General features: G+C 44.0%; 1 protein-coding gene across 3 annotated transcripts in view; it reads left to right on the top strand.

The window, feature by feature from the left end:
* Positions 1-22,307, top strand: part of arhgap29a (Rho GTPase activating protein 29a) — a 97,454-nt gene that overhangs the window by 39,611 nt on the left and 35,536 nt on the right. For 2 of the 3 annotated variants that reach the window (XM_036581590.1, XM_036581609.1), the window contains one exon: positions 14,273-14,416. In XM_036581590.1, coding sequence (XP_036437483.1) covers positions 14,273-14,416 — 144 coding nt within the window. Of the gene's footprint in view, positions 1-14,272; positions 14,417-21,009; positions 21,333-22,307 lie in introns of those variants that run through there. The other variant, XM_036581600.1, reaches the window with a different exon arrangement.

The following is a 22,307-nucleotide window of genomic DNA, read 5'->3' as shown; positions in this document are numbered from 1 at the left end:
ATAAAGTTAAAGTAGAAAAAAAGAAAGAAAGAAAGGAAGAAAGGAAAAAGAGAAAAAAAATAGAAAAAGAAAAAATTGACAAAGGGAAATAAAGCAAGAAAAAGAAAGGCAGAAATTAATAAAGTTAAAGTAGAGAGAAAGAAAGAAAGAAAGAAAGAAAGAAAACATTAAAATAAACAGAGAACAGAAGAGAGAAAAAGGAGAGAAACTCAATCAGGATGTTTTACCTCTGTGTTGTCTGTGTAGATACACTAAGCGAGCTGTCCCATTGGTCAGGACTTCAGGAGCTGAACAGAAGGCCTAATATATCAGATCAACCACCAACTTTATTAGGAATTGACAGAGGAATCAGCCAATCACAGCTTTATTTTTAATGGGTGGGGCCAACTTTGTGTCAACCTCTCCGGAAGTTCTAGATACATCACTGAGTGTGAATGAGTGAAAGCCTGACCAGTGAGATGAAAGATGGAAAATCATGGAGGCTCTTTTGCCAGGGCTCTTTACTGGACCGCTTTTATTATTAAGTGCCATCAAATCAATTCTGATTCCTGGCAACCATATAGACAGTGTTTCTCCAGAATATCCGGTCTTCTGTTTCCTTCTGGGTCCTCTGAATGGCTGGATCATGGTTCCCCTGATTGTATCCATCCGTCTTGTCGCTGGTCGTCGTCTTCTTCTTTTACCATCAACTCTTCCGAGTATAATGGTCTTTTCCAGTGAACTGGTTCTTCTCATAACGTGTCCAAAATGAGAACTTTGTTTTGGTTATCTGGACCTGAGGATCCCTTGAGCCGTCCAAGGAACTCACAAAAGTCTTCACTAGCACCACAGTTCAAAGGCATCTGTATTTTTCTTGTCTCACTTGTTGATTGTCCAGCTTCCACACCAATAGAGAGCCACAGAGAAGACCACAGCCTGGACAGTTGTGATCTTTATTTATAGAGACATATTGTTACGTTTGAGGATCTTTCCAGGCTCCTTCGTCCTTGTCCTGCTGAGTGCCGTGTTCCTTGACTGATGGATCCTCTTTTGTTAATAATTGATCCGAGTAGGCAGAAGCTGTCCACCATCTCCACGTCCTCTCCATCAGTGGTCAAGTTAGTGGTCTTTCCTGTTGGCATAAACTTAGTCTCCTTCAGGCTGAGCTGAAGTCCCATCTTTTCACTCAGTTCTTTAACCGTCTTATAAGGGTCTTCAGGTCTTCCAGGTTTTCCAGTATGAATGTTGTATCATCTGCATATTGATGGTTATTCATGTTTCTTCTGGGTGGTATGGTGGTGCAGTGGCTAGCGATGTTGTCTCACAGCATGAAGCCGGCCGGGTGACCAGGGTCCTTTCTGTGTGGAATTTCGCCGTGTATGTGTGGGTTTCCTCCCACAGTGCAAATGCAGTCAGGCCAACTGGAGATGCTAAATTGCCCCTAGGTGTGTCTGTCTGTGTATCTGCCCTGTGATGGACAGGCGGCTTGTCTAAGGTGTTTCCTTCCTTCCACCCAATGACTGCTGGGATAGGCTCCAGCGACCCAGAAGGATAAGCGGCTTAGAAGATGAATAAATAAATGTTTTTCCTTCCACCAGTCCTGAATGCTTGATCACCTTCCCCCAGTCCTGCGTCTCTCATTATATGTCTTACACACAGGTTGAACAGGTATAGTGATAACTGAACTGCTACAAGGTAAAATTTATGTCTGTTACAAGCTTCAAATAAAACATGGAATTTCTTTTTAAAGCCTCAGATGCCCCCGTTTAGTCTGGAGCAGCCAAAAACCGCTCAAAAAAGCAAAAAATGTGAGTAATAACGTGTTACGGTTCACTACTGCTGACAGTAGATTCTTATCTTCAGTACTGAGAGCCTTAGAATGTAACAAGCCTGGGAATTTAGGGGATTAATAACTCTTTAATTCAGTAATAACTCTGGGCTTCTAAGGCTTTAAAGCAATGCGTGTCTAAATCTCCCTCAGAGAGCGTACGGAGGTGATGACTGAGGTGCTGGACGCCGTGTTCATGACCGTAAGCTCCTTTCATCTACACCGGCCAGGCAGTCCTGGTTGTGAGCGGTTTCCCGCCGTCTGCGTGCCGGAGGCTCGTTTCTGAAGCATCACTGACCCGCCGTTCCCACTGTTTGCCATGCATGACTGAGCGGAGGCCAGCTCACAGGGGAAGGAATACCACCGAGGCCTGTTGTCTTTCGGTCCGCTGGATACATATCGCAGGAGATTCTGTTGCTGTTTTAACCGCGACAAGACTTCAGGGCTGAGCTTAAAGCGAAAAATCTCCCCCTTAAGAAAACTGGCCTGTCTAGAAACGCTACAAGGCTAATGTAGCCAACAAGTAATGGAAGAATATACCTCACCGGTTAAATCATAGCACACCTGCTTAAAAGTGTGAGGAGCTGTTCAGTAATCTCTAATAGACTTGTTTATGATGATCTGGTATGTGTTACATAATCATAATGCAAAAAAAAAAAAAAGATAAATGCAACTCTGTTACACTTACAGAAAAAAAGGCTAATAATAGCAAAAAGAAGTAATATTGCAGAGATGTTATAAATCCTGTTATATATCCTGTAGTTATTGTCTTGCCTGCGTTCGTCTATACAAGCTAAATTTGTCAGCTAAATGCAGTTTATCGCAGCAGAGGAGACACTGTGGCTCTGCTGAAGGGAGGCAGTGCACGTTGGGCAGCAAGAAACTTGGGATGTTACCTTATAACTGATATCTCTCTTAAAAAAGATGGTTCTTGAGTAAAGAAAATGGTTCTATGTAGAACCGTGAACACTCAACAGAACGCTTTGCATAATTAAAGGGTTCTTTGCTTCATGAAAGGGTTCTTCAGAGTGATAGAAATAGTGATAGACGGTTATATACAGAATCTTTCTGAAAAGGGTGCTATATAGCACCCAAAACTACACCCAAGCCTATTTCTGACACCAGTGTAGTCATCGCCCTACCTATTTCAATGTTTCTGCCTGATGGTGATACAAAACAGTCATTTAAAATATTGGATTCACATTAACCCAACCAACACTGCAGCACCACTCACTTTAAAGCATGTGTCTGCTCACCACAGGCACAGATTCTGCCTGTTGAAGACTACATAACCGAGTTCACGATCACACTGTGGAGATGAAGAAATAAAACACAGCGAACTTAAAAACCTAAACCTAATCATCCTCAGCTAAAGCGTACTGCCACAGTGATTGTGAAAAATGTTTATAGTCTGTTTATCTTACGTTTCATGACTTGATGCATTGAAAGAGACATTTGTTTTCACAGTTTGACACAGTGCATTTCAGCTTTTGTAGTAAAAGAACACTGTAAGTAGCAAATTCGCAAAAAAATGGATGAGAATGTAATTTTTTAAAGTTATTTTTGGCTTTGGAAATGCCTAGAAAATGGCATACTCACTCACATGGCCACACAGTCTCACTCAGGAGCTGTCTTTTGACCATAGTTGGACCTTCAGAATGAAACAGTGGCATGCTGGTAACAAACTGGCTTGAGGCAGTGTCAGATAGCAACTGTTGCTGAGCAGTGATTGGAGGGCTGAATAAAAAGGAACTTGGGGGAGAGTGTAATGATTTGTTTGGCTGTAATGCAACGACAGTCCCCTCAGAAAATAAATCGATTTTCATTATCTTAAAAATTGCAGCTAATAAATAAATAAATAAATATTCCTCTTTTGAGGTGGACTGTGATCAGTCTGGGTAAGCTTAGGCCTACCGAGGCCTAGCCACGGCTAAAAACAGGCTACTTTAAGGAATCTAACAATTTATATATATTTTTTTTTTGTGGTCACTGCAAAATTTTATGTGCTTCATAGTTTGATATCGCTTTTATTCTAAAATGTGTAAAATAATAAGATAAAAGTGTTATAAAATATTATTGAATTGCATATTATGAACGGTGCACTGATAGAAAATGCTGTTGTTGGTCAGTATTGGTCAGGCTGTGGTATAGATCACCTCAACCCTCCCCCCTTTTCTCCTCTGTCTCTGTCTCTCTCTCTCTATGGACATTAGAAAGCTGTTTTCCAGATTTATTGTCCCATAAACGCTCGATGCCGTGGGGCCCCAGTGAAGACAGCCCTGCTGTTTGCGAATGGCCTTCGGGGACAAAGGAGAGGTTCTGTCCTTCAGGCAGGTTTTTCTCGTGCCGCTGAAAGGCGGCGCCTGTTTAAACAGGGTTTCCCGTCATCACCCCACAGGGGCTGGGGGCTCCTTAATGGCCCGGCTGCTGAGAGAGGGCGTTTGGCCCCTGGGCCTGGTGGGAAGAGCTGCAGGCTCATTGTGTCTGTCTATCCACAGGGTTCAGACCACGAGCTAAAGCTCCCCTCTGGGGCATCCTGGGCCGCAGCACAGGGGTGATAATTGACTGTTCTTTAGGCCCTAAAAGGTCTTAGACCCTTTTTAGCAGTTTAGAAATGTAGTGGTGCATCGATCTACAGGTGGTGATTCAATCGATTATAACAGATTGTAAATGTATTTAATGAAGAATACACTCATTTATTTCATTAATGAGCTGCAATCAAATGTCAAAATCCCAAAAAAGCTTGGTGTCAACATTTCTACAAATAATTCAGAATGAAAATAATCCAAAAAATCCACAATAATCCAAATGATTCAACAGATTTCGAGTTGAATTATTGTGAGGTTTGCACCGCACATTCAAAAACAAGATCTGACGTAACGGTTCTAGTTCTAGATTGTCATTTTCCACCCTAGGACAGCTAGGACTGTCATGATAACCGCAATTAGTCTTTTTGATAGTTTAAAACCACTTAAAATGATATGATATGCTGCTTAAAACGATCTAATTTTAAAGTTAAACTACAGGGCTTAACTTTTAGGCTGGTATAAAATGTAAGATACATACAGCCACAATAGGTTCTTTCTTTGCCGCTATAGAAGAACCACTTTAATCCCCTTTAGAACCATGTTTCAAGAAGAGATTTTTGCATGAAAAGAACCTTTGGAAAGATCAGAGAACTTTCACACAGAATATAAGATTAAAACATTACACCAGAGGTTAAACTGAGGTTTGAAGCAAAGCTTTCGTTCAGTTTGGCAACATGTATATGTTCATTTTGAGTATGTCTGAGGGAAAGAAAAAGGAACAGAAAGAAAGAAAGAAAGAAAGAAAAAGAAATTCACATTCACACCAGGTTGTGAAGATGCAGTAAATAATGAGCGGTCAGGGGTCAGAGTTCATGTCCAGCAGCCTCAGGCTAAAGCCTTTAAGCCTTTAATTAGTCGGGGTCAATTAAAAACCTTGTCCTGAAGACAATACACTTTGAATGACAATGACACTTCCACAAAGCTTGCATGATTCCCGCGTCTCCCGTCTATTCACACTCCCTCACAGACTGGGGGAGCTTGGTTCCGCTCTGTAACACTGAAGTCTGAATGGAGGAGTTCCTCCATACTCCTAATGCACACTTTCACCATTACACCAGGAGTGTATGAGGGCATTTTTCTACCGTACAAAGTTCCATCGGTCCAGACAGGTTCCAGTTTTATGGCTTGTGAAGATTGGCACCTACAGGACCTAATGGTACTCGAGGGTGCTCTCCTCTCGCTTTGGTAGGAGCTACATTAGATAGAAATATGTAACATAGCTAAAAACAATAGTAGCCTATTGAGTCTGTATTTTGACTACATTTTAGTCCATGTTTATACAGAACAGTGTGTCACACACTCTCAGAAAAAGAGATAGAAGACCGTCACTGGGGCAGTACCTCACTTTTCACTGGGGTGGGACCCTCAAGGGTACATCTCAGTATCTTTAGTCAGGGAATATAATTGTACCATAGGCTAAGTTCCCATTGCAGGCTTGGTCGCTCAAATCCGATCTCTCTGACAGGATGGTTCACACTCGTTTAGGTAAGTGACTCAAATCTGTCATTAATGTGACGAACCGGCGTCCTGAAATGACCCTCATGAGCACATCCTACTCAGTAACGTCACGTTTATCATCAGCACAAACTAACGAGCAGAACGAGCTTCGCTGAGAAGATAATTAACTCTGATCAGCTCTCAGCTTCATTATTAGAGCGAGATGAAGGAGTAAAAGGTGAGATGAGCTGTTTTTCCACTGTTTACAGCCTTTAGCTTCTGTTTGGTGCTGCTGCCATGGCAACGCTAAATGATGGCGCACGTGCAGTGGAAAAAACGCACATGAATTCCGATCTGAGCGCCACATTAGAGTCACATGGCCACGAATTGGATACGTATCCGATCTCCGGTGCAAAACTGTAGTAAACCTCAGAAACCAAACCTGTCTTGGTGAATTGAAAATCTTTTGATTTTTGTCCAAACTATAGCTTTAAACCTTCTGGGTCGCGGTGGGGTGCTGGAGCCTATCCCAGCTGTCATTGGGCGGAAGGCAGGATACACCCTGGATAGTTTGCCAGTCCATCGCAGGGCAGACAGACAGACATACACATTCACACACACATTCACACACACATTCACACCTAGGGGCAATTTAGCACGTCCAATTGGCCTGACTGCATGTTTTTGGACTGTGGGAGGAAACCGGAGTACCCGGAGGAAACCCACGCAGACACGGGGAGAACATGCAAACTCCACACAGAAATGACCCTGGTCGCCCGACTGGGAATCGAACCCAGGGAATCGAACCCGAACTCGAAGCGGTTTAGATGATGTATGTATGTATGTATAGCTTTAAACCCCTGTATTGTGCTAGGTCTGGTTCTGGCTCTTCTGATTCGCTGGACTGGTTCTCATTCTGTGCCTGTGTGTGAGAGAGTGGTTGTGGTTCTGATGGGGCTGCCGGTGGTGGTCTGGCTCTCTGTGAAGTCCAGCTCTATACCTGTGAACGCCTCAAAGTGGGAAAAGCTGTCATTACTGCTGCCAGTACTTTCTTTTTTCTTTGTCCTTCTTTTGTCTCTCGCTGAGTCACTCGCACTTATTCAGAAAACTCACACGCTCTCGAGGAATGTCCACTTCATCAAAGCACCTGAGGCGGCTCAGTGAAACTGTCCAGCGGCTCATTCGAAACCACTGTGACTCAGCGGCTCATGTTTGTTTAACCTGCCTGTACTGACCTACAGCAGCACTTTAGCTTCATAAAAACCCACTTAATGCATTCCCTGTGGGAAACGTCCGGTCAGGAACCCGTGAAGGAAAATAACAGGCTGGACATGGACAGGTCATCAGACGTGTCAGTATCTAACTTCACAGTGATTCAGTTTTATTATTTTTATATTTTATTATATTTTTAGCGACAGGGTTATTATTGAGTGATTAATCTTAAGACTTGATTATGAATTATTGAGTATCTACAATGTGCCTGGAGGAGCTAGTTGCAGCAGAGGAATACAGACCATAAAAACAATAGACCGTTGCTTCATTTGGGGGGTGGCTTTAATGTTTGAAATAGCATTTGAAGTACAGTTTTATTGTTTTTTTTGGCCAAAATGAGCAAATACTGCATTGAATATTGTTCATTATATTTCATTATAACATTCCTACTAGTAATGCTCGCTGTGAAATGTATATGGCATGTGTGTGGTGTGTGTGCGGTGTGTATGTGGTGTGTGTGTGTGTGTGTGTGTGTGTGTGTGTGTGTGTGTGTGAGGTGTGTATGTGGTGTGTGTGTGTGTGTGTGTGTGTGTGTGTGAGGTGTGTATGTGGTGTGTGTGTGTGTGAGGTGTGTGTGTGTGTGTGTGTGAGGTGTGTATGTGGTGTGTGTGTGTGAGGTGTGTGTGTGTGTGTGTGTGAGGTGTGTATGTGATGTATTTGTGTGTGGGGTGTGTGGGTGTGTGAAGCGTGTATGTGGTGTTTGTGAGGTGTGTGTGTGTGTGGTATGTAAGAGGTCTGTGTGTGTGTGAGGTGTGTATGTGGTAGGTGTGTGAGGTGTGTAAGGTGTGTGTATGAAGGATGTGTGGTGTGTATGCAGTGTATATAAGGTGTGTAAGAGGTGTGTGTGGTGTGTATGTGGTATATATTATTGAATGAGGTGTGTGTGTGGTGTGTAAGAGGTGTGTGTATGAAGGATGTGTGGTGTGTATGCAGTGTATATAAGGTGTGTAAGAGGTGTGTGTGGTGTGTATGTGGTATATATTATTGAATGAGGTGTGTGTGTGGTGTGTAAGAGGTGTGTGTATGAAGGATGTGTGGTGTGTATGCAGTGTATATAAGGTGTGTAAGAGGTGTGTGTGGTGTGTATGTGGTATATATTATTGAATGAGGTGTGTGTGTGGTGTGTAAGAGGTGTGTGTGTGTGTGTGGTGTGTAAGAGGTGTGTGTATGTCGTGTGTGAGGTGTGTATGTGGTGTGTGTGAGGTGTGTAAGAGGTGTGTATGAGGTGTATATATGGTGTGTATGCGGTGTGTAAGAGGTGTGTGTGTGTGTGGTGTGTAAGAGGTGTGTGTGTGTGTGGTGTGTAAGAGGTGTGCATATGTCGTGTGTGAGGTGTGTATATGGTGTGTATGTGGTGTGTGTGAGGTGTGTAAGAGGTGTGTGTGTGTGTGGTCTGAGCCTCTCTCTGACAGAGTGCTATAGGATAAAAGGCTGTGGTCAGTTGTGGTCAGAGCCCAGTGGGTCAGTGCGGCAGGAGGCCTGTCTGTGTGTGTGATGAAGATGGATGGTCAGAGCTGAACTGATTGGCTCTGCTTGACCTGCTGTTGTGGTGGAGGCCTTACTGCGTGATGGAGAGTGTGGAGATATTGTGAGCTGTTCACTTCGCCTTTTGGTCTGCCGGTCACCTGCAGGGAGCTGCTGAAATGTGTCTCGTGTGGTGCGGATGTGTGTGTGTGTGTGTGTGTGTGTGTAGGTAGGTGTGTGTGTGTGTGTGTGTGTGTGTGTGTGTGTGTGTGTGTGTGTGTAGGGGTGTGTGTGTGTGTGTGTGTGTGTGTGTGTGTGTGTGTGTGTGTGTGTAGGGGTGTGTGTGTGTGTGTGTGTGTGTAGGTAGGTGTGTGTGTGTGTGTGTGTGTGTGTGTGTGTGTGTGTGTGTGCGTACAGCAGTGTTTTTCAGAGACGTGCTGTGATGCTAGTATGGCGGACGCCTGTCTTTCCCAAAAAGTTTTCAGTGAGCGAGTTTTCCTGATCAGTTGTACAATAACGTACCACATGACAGTAAACAGGTTAGACTTCGACACATTTCTTTGTAAAGACTGAAGGACCAGACGACTCTTTACACCACAAGAGGCTCAGTATGTGCTTTTAACAGGTGATAACAGAAGATACTATGATGAGTGATAAAGATAAACAGACCCAGAAGATTAGCATGTAGCTGCGTTATTTTAATAAAAAGAAGGGAAAGAAACTTTTGGCAGGACGATGTAGTTTCAATAGATGAGTTATGTTGAGAGCATGGCATCAGTGATGTGAGAGAGGGAGGGAGAGAGAGAGAGAGAGAGAGAAAGAGAGAGAGAGAGAGAGAGAGGGTAAAGGAGAGAGGGAGAGAGAGAGAGGGAGAGAGGTTGAGAGAGAGAGGGAGAGAGAGAGAGGGTAAAGGAGAGAGGGAGAGAGGTTGAGAGAGAGAGGGTAAAGGAGAGAGGGAGAGAGGTTGAGAGAGGGAGAGAGGGTAAAGGGGGGAGAGAGAGAGAGTAAAGGAGAGAGGGAGAGAGAGAGAGGGTAAAGGAGAGAGAGAGAGGGAGAGAGAGAGAGGGTAAAGAAGAGAGGGAGAGCGGGTTGAGAGAGAGAGGGAGAGAGAGAGAGGGTAAAGGAGAGAGGGAGAGAGAGAGAGAGAGAGAGGGTAAAGGAGAGAGGGAGAGAGGTTGAGAGAGAGAGAGAGGGAGAGAGGGTAAAGGAGAGAGGGAGAGAGAGAGAGAGAGAGGGGGTAAAGGAGAGAGGGAGAGAGGTTGAGAGAGAGAGTGAGAGTAAAGGAGAGAGGGAGAGAGGTTGAGAGAGAGAGAGGGAGAGAAGTTGGGAGAGAGAGAGAGGGTAAAGGGGGGAGAGGGAGAGAGAGAGAGAGAGGGTAAAGGAGAGAGGGAGAGAGGTTGAGGGAGAGAGAGAGAGAGAGAGGGTAAAGGAGAGAGGGAGAGAGGTTAAGAGAGAGAGAGAGAGTAAAGGAGAGGGAGAGAGGTTGGGAGAGAGAGAGAGGGTAAAGGAGAGAGGTGGAGAGAGGGAGAGAGGTTGAGAGAGAGAGAGGTTGGGAGAGAGAGATGGTAAAGGGGGGAGAGAGAGAGAGGGAGAGAGGTTGGGAGAGAGAGAGATGGTAAAGGGGGGAGAGAGAGAGAGAGAGGTAATTAGTCAGTCTCTTATCCTCTTTTCTGTACAGAATGTAATCCAGTAACTGCAGTCAGCTCTGGCCCAGCAGTGCTGGTGGGAGACAGTGTGGCTGGACAGGGATGGACGTGGGGGTCTGGTTTGTCCTGAAAGTGATCACAGCTTCTCCTGGGAAAGAGAGAGAGAGAGAGAGAGAGAGTTTGGAGTGATAAATGATGTGAGTTAAGCTGGTGAGTGTTTACAGGTGTGGAGAGTGTGTTAAACCCACACACAGCTGCAGATCAGTGTGGACTCAGTGTTTGTGACCTCATTCTTCAGGCATCCTAAAGGCACATCATCCACTACAGAGCGCAGAGAGGCAGTGATAGAACCGCTCAGCCATGTGCGTGCGGTGCGTCGCTCGCTCACTCACTCACTCACTCACTCACTCATTTACTCACTTACATACTCGCTCACTCACTTATTCGCTTATTCTCTCACTCACTCATTCACTAACTCACCTGCTCCCTCACTGATTTGTTTCTTGCTCACTCACTCACATACTCACTCACTCACTCACTCACTCACTCATTTGCTTGCTCGCTCACTCACTTACTTGCTCACTCACTCCCTTAGGGGTTCATAGGAACTCCTACTTGCTCTTTCATTCACTCGCTCACTCACTCAGTCAGTCACACATTCACTCACTCACTTATTTGCCAATTCACTCATTCACTCACTTTTCCTTTCACTTATTCATCAACTGCCCTATTAACTAGCTCTTGCATTCACTCGCTCGCTCACTCACTTGTTCACTTATTCACTCTGTCTCTCATTCATTCACTTGCTCTCTCACTCATTCGCTCACTATTCTTCCTCTGCTTGGGTCCCTTTTTCGTTTGTTTTTGTTGTTTTTCTGTGCAGTAACTACAACGGTAGCAAACTGCTCAGTGTGCACAGGGGGCTGTAAACACATACGTTTTTAATGGTGTTTTGATTTTGAGTGATGACAGAATTTCAAAAGACAATTTTTTTTCTGTTTCAAGCTGTGAAAACTGATCCACAGTTCAGTGCACATATATCGCCGCTGTGCTAACTGTGTAAGTGTTCTGAGAAAGTGCAGTTAACACCACCTGTGTGCCAGTGGTCTCAAAAGGTATCAGGATAATTAATCAAGGCCTCATCCTCTTTCTCGGTTTCCCGGGAATGTACCGGCTTCTGTCCACACATTATCAATTATCAGCCCTCCTGATAATTTCTCGGGAGCTGTGCTTGGTTTCGTGCCTGTTGATTGCCAAGTGAGTCTTACTGGGATCTAGACTCTCTCGTGTTCGTGTTTAACCCTTTTTCACAGGAGCCATAAACTGCATTTCTGCCTGTTTTGGATGAGGTCTTTCAGCTGACCTGTGCACTTTTTCCTTACGGTGTCATCAAGGCTGCCGGAACCACGGTGGTGAGAGGACATTTGCCCCACCACTTTTCAAAGTACTGTGGTGACACCCACCATTTTTTGAGTTCAGGATGCAAACAGAAAACCTCCACTTTCCCAAAACTGCATGAAGCACTGACCAGCACGAACAGGCAGAGTAAAACTGAGCAGCAGAGCCAATCAGAATCTCCATTTCAGGCGCTTTCAGACCTGCCTTGGTTGGTGCGGACCTGTCAAACTTTTTCTGTAGTTCGGTTTTGATGTGCGAAAATCCACCCATATTCAGGCAGCACCAAACAGCTGAACCGGGATAATTCACGAGGGAATTCAACACGATTTTTCCAGTGCACATTTTCACTGTACCGTCTGCACTGTACTGTTTGCTTATTGATCAGAAGTTTTGCAGGAATGCAAGTGATCGTTCCTGCACTGTGAGCTGCTGTAAATAACAAAAAATTAATTTGGTATTCACAAAAGTAATAATCGTCTCTATTTTCTGTTTTTCTGTGTTCATGGTGGTGAAAATGAGAGTAACAGAGCGCTTGCATCCCTGCAAAACGTCTGATCAACAAGCAAACACCCACGTGTGTCATTTGGTCCACTTTAGCCCGTGCAGTCCACCATCTGAACCAAAAAGATAAAACATCACAACACCGAACTGTGGTGTGGTCTTTAGAAAATGAACTGGATATGAAAACAGCCTGATGTTCTTCAGAGATGTTAGCTAAGAAATGCTGCTATCTGAGGCTGCAGCTACTGAAGCAGCATCAAAACTAACACTGACACGGTTCATGATCAGGTTCAGAGGAGGGTAGAAGACCCTAAATCAGTACTTAAGTTAAAGTATTGATACTTGAATAAAATAATTAAGTAAATGTTCCCTCCCTCAAAACAACTTAATACAAATACAAAAGAAGCAGGTCAGAAATCTACTTAAGTACTGAGTTCTGCAGTGGAATCTCTTAGTACATCCAGCATTTATCAGCACAGGAACTGAAGATTGTGCACGTCTATTCTTTTCTTTATGGATTTTTTTTGGTCTGAAATTCAAAGCTCCAAAGTCAGAGATGCAACCAATCACAAAGCAGTACAAATATTGCCACCATCAAATCTTATTAAAATTAAACACAAAAAATTGCATTAGTAACTAAAACTAAAACTATCCAAGACAATTTCCATCCCGCCACTAGAGAGGCCTGCAGAAAGAGGCGAACCCCTTCCTAATTACCATAACAACAGCTGTATGTAAACAAAGCTGCAGTGGTTGCAGTTTTTCACTGGCCTTTACCTGGCTGATCTAAGACCAGCTCAACTTAGCCACAAAAAACGAGAGCAAAACTGACCTCTGAGCTCTGTGCTTGTTTGTTCAGTGTTTAGAGTTAAAAACGAGGCTTACAGGTCCCGAACCGATAAGACTTAAGTGAGTTTAAGATAATCAGTCTGATGGTTATTTATGCAGCACATTGTGTAGACATTATTGTAATTTAAAGTGTTTTACAGACTGACATGGTTCAGATAAAGTCAGAAAAGCTAAGAGAATAAAGAGAGCAGTTCACCAGTGCATGATCATGAGTGATTCATTCAGACGTTTATGTTAATATTAAGCTGATGTGATAAAGCCTAAGTGGCCATTCAATCAGTGACTAATGATTTATCACACTGTTACTGCTCTCGCTGTGTAGGCATTTATTTTAATAGCACTATAATTACCTGACCTTTATCACGCTTCATGATATTATCACATGGACAAGCATGCAGTGTTCTGAGTGTCATTTTAAATGGTAATGATGTGTTTGTAGTTATACATTTTGGGGATTTCTGTCTTTCAGAGTCTGAAAAGCTAGCTTTTAAAAGGGGAATTCCACTGATATTCCAAAATTTCTGCATAGTTAAGATGTTAACAGAGTCATTCAGAGTGGTTTGGTGTGAAATGCTCTATTCTAGAGAAACTTACCGAGTCAGAATCGTTCACAGTGGTGGTGATAGGAACCAGACGTCCGCCTCTAAAAGCTCCATCAAGGAAAGTTATTATGTGAAATAGTTATGAATTCACTGCCTGTTGTCAGAGACATTGTTTTACAATAGATTTGTGCAAACATATCCCTTCATCCAGCTATAAATCATGAAAATCAATGGAGATAACCTGGTTTTGATTCATGCTTTTCCCTTAAAGATGCAGTCGTGTGCAAACGTTTTTATACCCCTGCTCAAATTACATTTTTGTTCGTTTTCTAAGTGAAAGTATGTTAACACATTGTGGCATGCGCTTGTCCCCCGGGGCCCCGATGACGGGTGCGAGAGCCAGCAGGAAGGCGGGCCCGAACCCTGAGACGAGAACCCGCAAGTAAATGGGGGGTGGTGCACGAGTCCTGAGCCCCACTTCCTGGGCGCCAGCATTAGAAACTAAATCTAGATTAATTAAGAATTAAGTGTCTGAGGATTATAACAAAACAAATTTGGTGAAAATCGGTTGAGTATTAAGGAAGTTGTGGCCGATTTAATCCTGAGACTCATCGTCAAGATCCGCTTGTGAACTTGTTCACAAGCGGATCTTGACCTCCCCAACATGGCGGATGTGCAGACGTATCGCCTCAGATAGAGAACAACAGACAACGCAGCATCTAGGTATGAATATCTATGGCTGATGTCTGTCACTCTGCTGGTCCACAGAGCAGCAGGAGTGTCTGCACCAGCTGGTTCATGAGCGTCTGGGTGAGCTGCTGCGGGTGCTGAAGAGTGTGATCGGGAAACATCCCACCCTCAACTCGGTGGACATCCTCAGCGCGGCCGGGACCCTCATCGCCAAGGTCAAAGGTCAGACGCCCTCAAAGACGAGGGTTCTCTCTTCATCTATTTCTCCTTTTCTTTATGATTCTCTCTCTATTTCTCTATTTCTCTTTGTGCTTCTCTCTCTCTCTCTTTTCTTCACTTTCTCTTTCCCTCTCACTCTCCCTCTCCATCTTTCTTTGCTTCCCTCTTTCCCTCTCCAAGCCTTTCTCTCTCTCTCTCTCTCTGCTTATTACTCCTGTGCTCTCTCGCTCTTTTACTCTTTTTCCTTTCTCCCTCTCCTTCCATTTTTCCCTTTTCTCTCTTAATGCCTTTCGCTCTGTCTCTCACACACTCTCTTGCTTTCTCTTTTCTTTAAGCTTTCTTCTCTCTCTCTCTCTCTCTCTCTCTCTCTCTCTCTCTCTCTCTCTCTCTCTCTTTTCTCTCATTCTCTTTCTCTGTCTCTCTCTCCTGGTCTCCTCCTGTTAATGTCTCTCTCTCTCTCTCTGTTTCTTTCTCTCTCACTCTTTGTCTTTTCCTCTTTGCGCTCTCTCTCTCTCTCTCTCTCTCTCTCTCGCTCTCTCTCTCTCTCTCTCCCTCCCCCTCTCTCTCTCTCTCTCTCTGAGCGGTGTTCACTGTGTTGAAATGTCACTCGTCCACAGGTTAGTAATGCTATACCTGCTGTTGTCACTGAGCTGGTTAACTGGCTCCACAGCTCATTCATGCTCTGTGTTTACGCTGCGCTGTGCTGATTGGAGGTGAATGTGAAAGCTCTGGGGTTTGTCCGGCCTTTTTGTCCGGCCGCTGTTAGCCGTAGTTTCCGGAGCGTCGCGCTGGGGGACGGAGCGGAGGAATCCTCTTTCACTCCCGCAGATTAGCATCTCTCACGCAGAGCGATTCCTCTGCTGGCTGGAGAACAAGAATGTGAGAAGAAACATTCAGAACCCCAGCGCGCTGCTTATGGACGTCTCTGCCAAACTTAAATACGGATCGAGTTTCTTTTGTTAGGAAACCAAATATTGACCACTTATTTTAAACAGACCATTCAAAGATGATCATTTTCTTTTTGGCAAAGCATGAGAGCTGCACAATATTAAAAATAAATAATAATAATAATAATAATAATGTTTATATAGTGCCTTTATCAAACCCAAGGATGCTTTACAAAAAATAACAAAATACATAATCAAAAATAAATAAAACAACACAGAACGCGCACACACACACACACACACACACACACACACACACACACACACACACATACCCACACAACTCTACGGTTCCCACAGCTAGCGAGGGTGGATTTCACTGACCACAGTATAGAGTCACTCAGCCTGGAAAGAGTCCTTATCCGCAGAAGAACATCTCACTTTATAGCTACAGTGCATCACACAGGCAGCCAGCCTGAGAAGCCTCGAAGGCCGAAAATGTCCTTAGCCACAAAGGGGTAGCATTTTCCTGCAGCTACACACCACCAGTCCAGGCAGCCCCACAGCTGCTGTGCAGCGTCGCTTGGGCAGCCGGCCCGAGAGGCCTCGCAGCTGCAGCGTAGCGCTGCTCATACAGCCGAACACTACCGGTCCAGGCAGCCCCACAGCTGCAGTGCAGCGGCAACCAAGCAGTCGGCCAAGGCAGCCACGTATCTGCGATGTCACGTCGATCAGGTCTCTGGTCCAGGCAGCCTCATAGCCATAATACAGCGTCACTGAAGCGGACGATCCAGGCTGCATCATAGCTGTGATGTAGCGTCACCCAACAAGTCTCTGAGCCGCAGTTGGAAAATCTCTCCTGGATGCTATTTCAGTGCATATGAGGGCAAACTCCTCAGCCAGCAGGGAAACAGCAAAACATACACACAAACAAAACAAAACAAAGCGAAAAACCGATGTAAAGCGGCAGCCATAGTGCACCAGTGGACTTAGAACGGAACAAACACGCAATATGGACATTAAATATGATGTTTGATAAAGCTGTTGGATATCACGATGACAAAATGATAAGCCTTAAATTATGAAGTCATTTCCTATAAGGTCCAGCTCCTTTTTTCTGGACAGAAATCTAAAAACTCTTCTCAAATCTTTTTAAGCAAAAAAAGCAACATTTCTCTACTGCGCAAAATAAAAATAATCAAATATTAATAGCTACTCTCTCTCTCTCTCTCTCTCTCTCTCTCTCTCTCTCTCTCTCTCTCTCTCTCTCAGATCATCAGTTTAAAATAAATATACATAAATGAATCAAATTTGAGGTAGTATTACTTTTGCAGAGTTGAGATCTTAAAAGTGAATTAAAAGGCATTAATTTTCATTTAAAAAATTGGTCAGTGAGGTTATTAAGGTCAGGGTCAGTATAGTAATGTTAAGTCAGTGCAGTAATACAAAGGTATTACTGCTCTTTCTCTCTGGTCAGTTTGAGAGTTTGTTGTTGCCTCTGTTGAGGTGTATGTAGGGTCAGATGGGTCACAGTGCTGCCGTTGACCCTCAGCATGAATCCGTATTGATTTGCTTTGGCCCTGTTTTGACAGTTGGCCCTGAATGCGTCATGTGACATCCCTGTGTAAACCTGCTTTCCTCTGCGACTGGCCACCTCTGGCATGGTATAATATTAACATGCAGAACTGGACAAACAAACAAACAGAACCTTCAGAGACTCAGTCTGTCCATCTTTTCTCTCTCGCCCTCTTTGTTCTTGCATAGCTTGAACAAACCTGTTATCAGTCTAATAAGAGAAATTTATGCCCATATATTTTGTTTGTTTATTTTTTGCACCTTTTATAACCGCCAGGTGTTCTTTACATCATGTGAACATTTCATTTAAATGTACCAAAAGAATTTTTGGAGAGTTTTTTTTTCCATTTAAAAGATTTTAAGTTCTTTTGTTCATGACAGTAATCTCTACTTCAAAATATTTTCCAAATCTTGCCACCAGAGGGCTGAAGTTCAGTCTTGACCACACATGCCGTAACCACATGCCTCGCTGACTCACTCACTTGTACACATAAGCACACACAACCTACTGAAGAAGTAGACTTTAGGAGATTACAATCAGTGAAGGTCCAGATCGGACTACCTGAGGTGAGATATGGAGCTCTGGCTGCGTCTGAGACCCTATTTCCAGTCAAAACAACCACTGAATACTTTAAGTACGTCATTCATTTTTTCAGCAGATGTTTTTGAAGAGATTAGATATGAAATACTCCACTGAAGTTTCCAAAACTGAAGTTCAAAAACTGATTAAAAGCCACAGAGAAAATGGGACTCCTAACAACCACCTGGAAGACCTGTTAGACACCAAAACTGCCCCCATCAGATAAACAGCACTTAAAGCTTTCATCTCTGAGAGAGAGGAGAAAATCAAGCTGCTTCAGATCTGAAAACATCCACAGGTGTTTCTGTCCATCCTTCCACTGTGAGAAGACGACTCAGCGCTGTGGGTCTGAAAGGATGTGTAGCTGATCAAGAAGAACCTCACTGAGAAAAGGAGACGGACACATCAAACAAAGAAGCTGAACGATGGACTGACCACCCCAGAGTCCAGACCTCAACGCCACTGAATGTGTTTGATTACTTCAGAAAATGATTGACCAGCGTCTAAGACTGAACTTTGGAGGTGTGTCTGCAGATTCTTTGAGGAACTGAAAGTGAGTCTCCTGAGGAGAACGGAAGCTGGAATAAAGGTAAAGAGTGTGTTTGTATTTGTATTGTACTTGCATTTAATGGCCGTTTTGTCCAGATGACTCAGGTGTTGTTAGAGGTTGGAAAACACTAAAGTGGTCAGAGTGATGACCAGAAATTAGGAAACACCTGGTGATGGGATGCTGACCTTGCTGGCCAGGATTGTGAAAAAGGACAGGAGGCCATCAGTCGAGTAGGAGGTCAAGTCGGCCTGCCTTTATGGTTCTTCAGAGGAGTGGAGACAGCACATAGGGTTCTGGACCCAGACCTCTGATGGTGAAACATTTTCGCTGATGTTGACATACCTCACACACCCTGCCCTCAACCATCTCCGCACACAGCACCGCCTTCTGTGGAAATAAACCACCTCTTCTGTTTTCTTGAATGTGGGCCAGGGTGGGAATTTTCCTCTCTCCTTCGCTCTGCGTTCTCATCCCTTTGCTCTTCTTGGCTTCATTACAAAAGGCCGGAGCGCTCTCATGCTCTGGGATGGAAGTGTTGAGTTTCAGAAGTAGGGGGCAGTTCCTGTGCTGGTGATGTGGGATCCCTCGGGAGTGGTCAGCAGAAGGAGTGGAGGACATTTATATTTACATGTATTCATTTAGGAGATGTTTTGATGTAGAGCGACTTGCAAAACATGCAAACAGTGGAAGCAAAGGCCCAATCCTGTTTCACCCCTCGCCCCTACCACTCGCCCTACCCCTCCGTTTTGTGTGGTCACATCTAGGAGTAGGGTGTCCCCAGATTTGTTGAGATAGAGGGGTAGGGCGAAGTGTTAGGGCTACATGACCCTCCAAACGGAGGTTTTATAGATACACTCCAAACAGAGTGTTATGAGAAAAAAAGAAAACCAGCAAGACGGCTGAGCAAGAGACCAAAGAAACCCACCAATGAATTTTCTCAGTTAAAAAAATTACGATGACCACTGTATTATCTCAGTTTAATGTCGTTTCAGTGTATTATGCTCCTTTTCTTCATAACAAGCATAAAAAATCACTAGTACTATGCTGATGTCTCATTAGCTAGCAAGCTAAATTTCCTGTTCCACCTTAAATGGTGCAGCAGTTACTTTCTGGCACCTAAGGCACCAGAATAGCTGCTCCATTTAAGATGGAACAGGAAAATTCGAACAAGAAGCTGGTGAATATCTGACTTCAGCTTCATATCACTGAAGAATTAGGAGTGGGTGATAATAAATAATTGCCCCCCCTCTTTGGAGGCATATGAAGCCCTAAATGTAACTAAAGCCCAGCAGTGAGGAGCTGAACTTTACCCTCCTCTGCTGTCACTGCAGACTGGCAGGGTCGCCTACAGAGCAGCGCTAGTAGCTGTTAATGAAGTGATGCTCTTTTTATTTGAGGGTCCCATTTCAGAGGGGAGATTTCAACCATTATCTCTTGTAACTCGATTCCAAGGGGCAAGGTGACACTCGAAAACAAGGGGTAGGGGTAAAAATAAGAAATGGGATTGGGCCTTAGCATCTATAGACCACAAGAATCTAGAACCTAAGAGACAAATGTAGATATTGCGGAGAATAAAGTGTGGCTTGTTTTTCTAAATAAGGGAACAATAAAACAGAAAAACAGAGGTTTAAAAGGCAGAAGATTGAAGAGAAATGATGCAGTGGTTCAGAAATGAAGGCGGAATGATTGCAGTAGGGTGTTTACCAAGGTATAACCTGAGAGGACTTCAGACCGGTGAAAGAAACCGAAAGACTGCAGTGTGGAGTTTAGGGCGAAGTTCGTTCCACCACTGAGAGGCAAGAACCTTCCAGGCATGCTTATGTTTGAGGGAAGGACATGCCAGACGACCTAAGCTTGTCTGCAGGTGTGTAGATCTAAACCACGGTGAGCTCAGCTCTTTGAAGCCTGGAATGTGAGAACCAGAGCTTTATATCTCATTCTTGCTTCCATAGGAAGCCAGTGGAGTGATCTCAGCACAGGAGCCACATGGGGGAACTCTATGAGGTTGTGGACCAGACGGGCTCAGGGACGCCAGAAGGTGTTTTAAGTTGGGGATGCTGAAAGTTTAAGCAGCGCAAATGTGGCGTGAATAATCATCCGAATTTATTTGCCTTTTTTCTATTAGAATTTTTTGATTCTTTACCAGCAGATATGAACATTAACCATTGTGGTCTAATCACTGAGTCTGTATGCACCAGCTCCTCCAGTGGGTATCCTGATATGAAGGGTATTAATAGTGAGTTTGTCCTCCTTTGCTGCAGTAACAGCCTCTACTCTTCTGAGAAGGCTTTACACTAGATGTTGGAACATTGCTGTGAGGATCTGACTGAGCATTAGTGAGGTCAGGTACTGATGTTCAGTTCCGGAGCACTCCAGCTCATCCCAAAGGAATTAGATGGAGCTCCATCACTCCAGAGAACACAGTTCCACTGCTCCACAGCCCAGTGCTGGGGGCTTTATACACTGCTGACGTACAGCTCAGGCCTGATCCCTATTCACGCTGCTTACTGGCAGCAGCCATAGTTTAAAGCAGGCACATCTAACTCTAACACTGGAGGTCCACAGCACCACACAGTTCAGTGTTTCTATCCACTCTGATGCATCTGATTCAACTTATTCAGCCCATGTTCAAGCCATTCATTAGCTGTATCATGGGTGAACGTCCTACTGTACTTCACACTGTTGAACATGGAAGGCTTATGAGATGCCTTCTGCCTCTCACCCCAGCATGGACCCCAAAAACGTTGGGATCCATCAGTCTCTGTTTGGACAGCCCGTTTCCTGCGGCCAACCGGCGGATTGATTAGCAGGCCGGACTCTAGTACGTTTCCCAGAGAGTAGAGGAGAAGAAAAAAGGAAAACAATGACATTTTTACATGATGATGTAATTTCCACGGTTGGACTGTGAGTGAGTAGTTGGAGAAGGCTGCCATTGTGTTCTTGTGAGCTTCAGGATGTCCTGTTGGGGGCAGGGGGGGGTGGTTATTGGAAAGGGGACGTGACTGCCAACCATAGCTTCACAAACAAAGGTAGTTGAAGCTTCAGGGACAACTGGATTTGCGCGCCCATCACTTTTTCAGGATTTCTTCGAAGGTACCTTCGTAATTTGGACGGCTTTTCTGTTGCACCAATTTTGGTACCAGTTGAACTGGACTTTATCAGCTTCTTGCTCTTGAGAAGGGAACAGAATATTAAGAATCTCGAGGAAGAAGCTGCATCAGATCTACTTCGGACGCCTATCTGGACTGCTTAAGGAACCATCGGCGCCATTTCATTTCTATGCTGAGCGTCTGTGGTTGCTAAGCTGGATGGGAAGTGTTGCAGTAGGTAAGTAGTGGGGATTTTGAGCGTCTTCAAATCTTAGAGGGTGTGTAGAGGTTCCTCCTGAGCTTAATTCTACACAGGAAGTTGGCCTGAGGTAACATTTGAGTTTCTCATTCCTGTTCAAAGAAAGTTGCACATCGCTGCTGTCGGAGCAAAACCATGTATCTCCATTTTTGTCATTTTTCAGGTTTCGACATAGTTTGAAAATACCTGTCGTGCTTTACATTGTGTGTAAATTACATGATGAATGGTTACCATTGTGGAGATACGAGGTTTTGTTCTGAGAACAGTGACATGCTTTATAGAAGAAGATGGAACATTTTAGCAGGTTCATATTTGACTGTAGAACATTTTTGTTGAATTATTTTTCACTCATAACTCATTGAAACAAGCTGAAAGATTCAATTCATACCAAATTTGTGTTCGTAACTAGGAAAGGAAATATTTTATCATGATTTGAATTTGATGACATTTTTTATGTTTTTGTTTTGTCATCAGAAAAAGGACTTTTGTACACAGAACATACTTTAAATGAACATGTACTTAATTACATAACCCTGTGTTTATTTATATAATTACATTTTCATAAATACATGCTATGGTAAATTAGTACATTGTATGTCCAAAAGTATCCAGACACCCCTTTTAAATAGCAAATCCAGAAACTTTAAGGTGCACCCATTGCTGCTTTAGCTTGTATAATCTCCATAGAAAATGGGATCCTCTGGAGCAGCCTGTGGTCACCATGCCCAATGCCAAATGTGGGCTAGAGGGGTATAAAGCCCCCCAGCGTTGGGCTGTGGAGCAGTGGAACTGCGTTCTCTGGGGTGATTGAGCTCCATCTAATACCTTTGGGATGAGTTGGAGTGATACAGACCTGATAATCCAACATCAGTACCTGACCTCACTAATGCTCAATCAAATCCTCACAGCAATGTTCCAACATCTAGTGTAAAGCCTTCTCAGAAGAGTAGAGGC

This window comes from Colossoma macropomum, unplaced genomic scaffold (assembly GCF_904425465.1).
Source record: "Colossoma macropomum unplaced genomic scaffold, Colossoma_macropomum, whole genome shotgun sequence".
In the NCBI taxonomy this organism is placed as follows: Eukaryota; Metazoa; Chordata; class Actinopteri; order Characiformes; family Serrasalmidae; genus Colossoma; species Colossoma macropomum.
The sequence above is the reverse complement of the archived record's forward strand: the minus strand, read 5'-3'. Positions and strand labels throughout refer to the sequence as shown.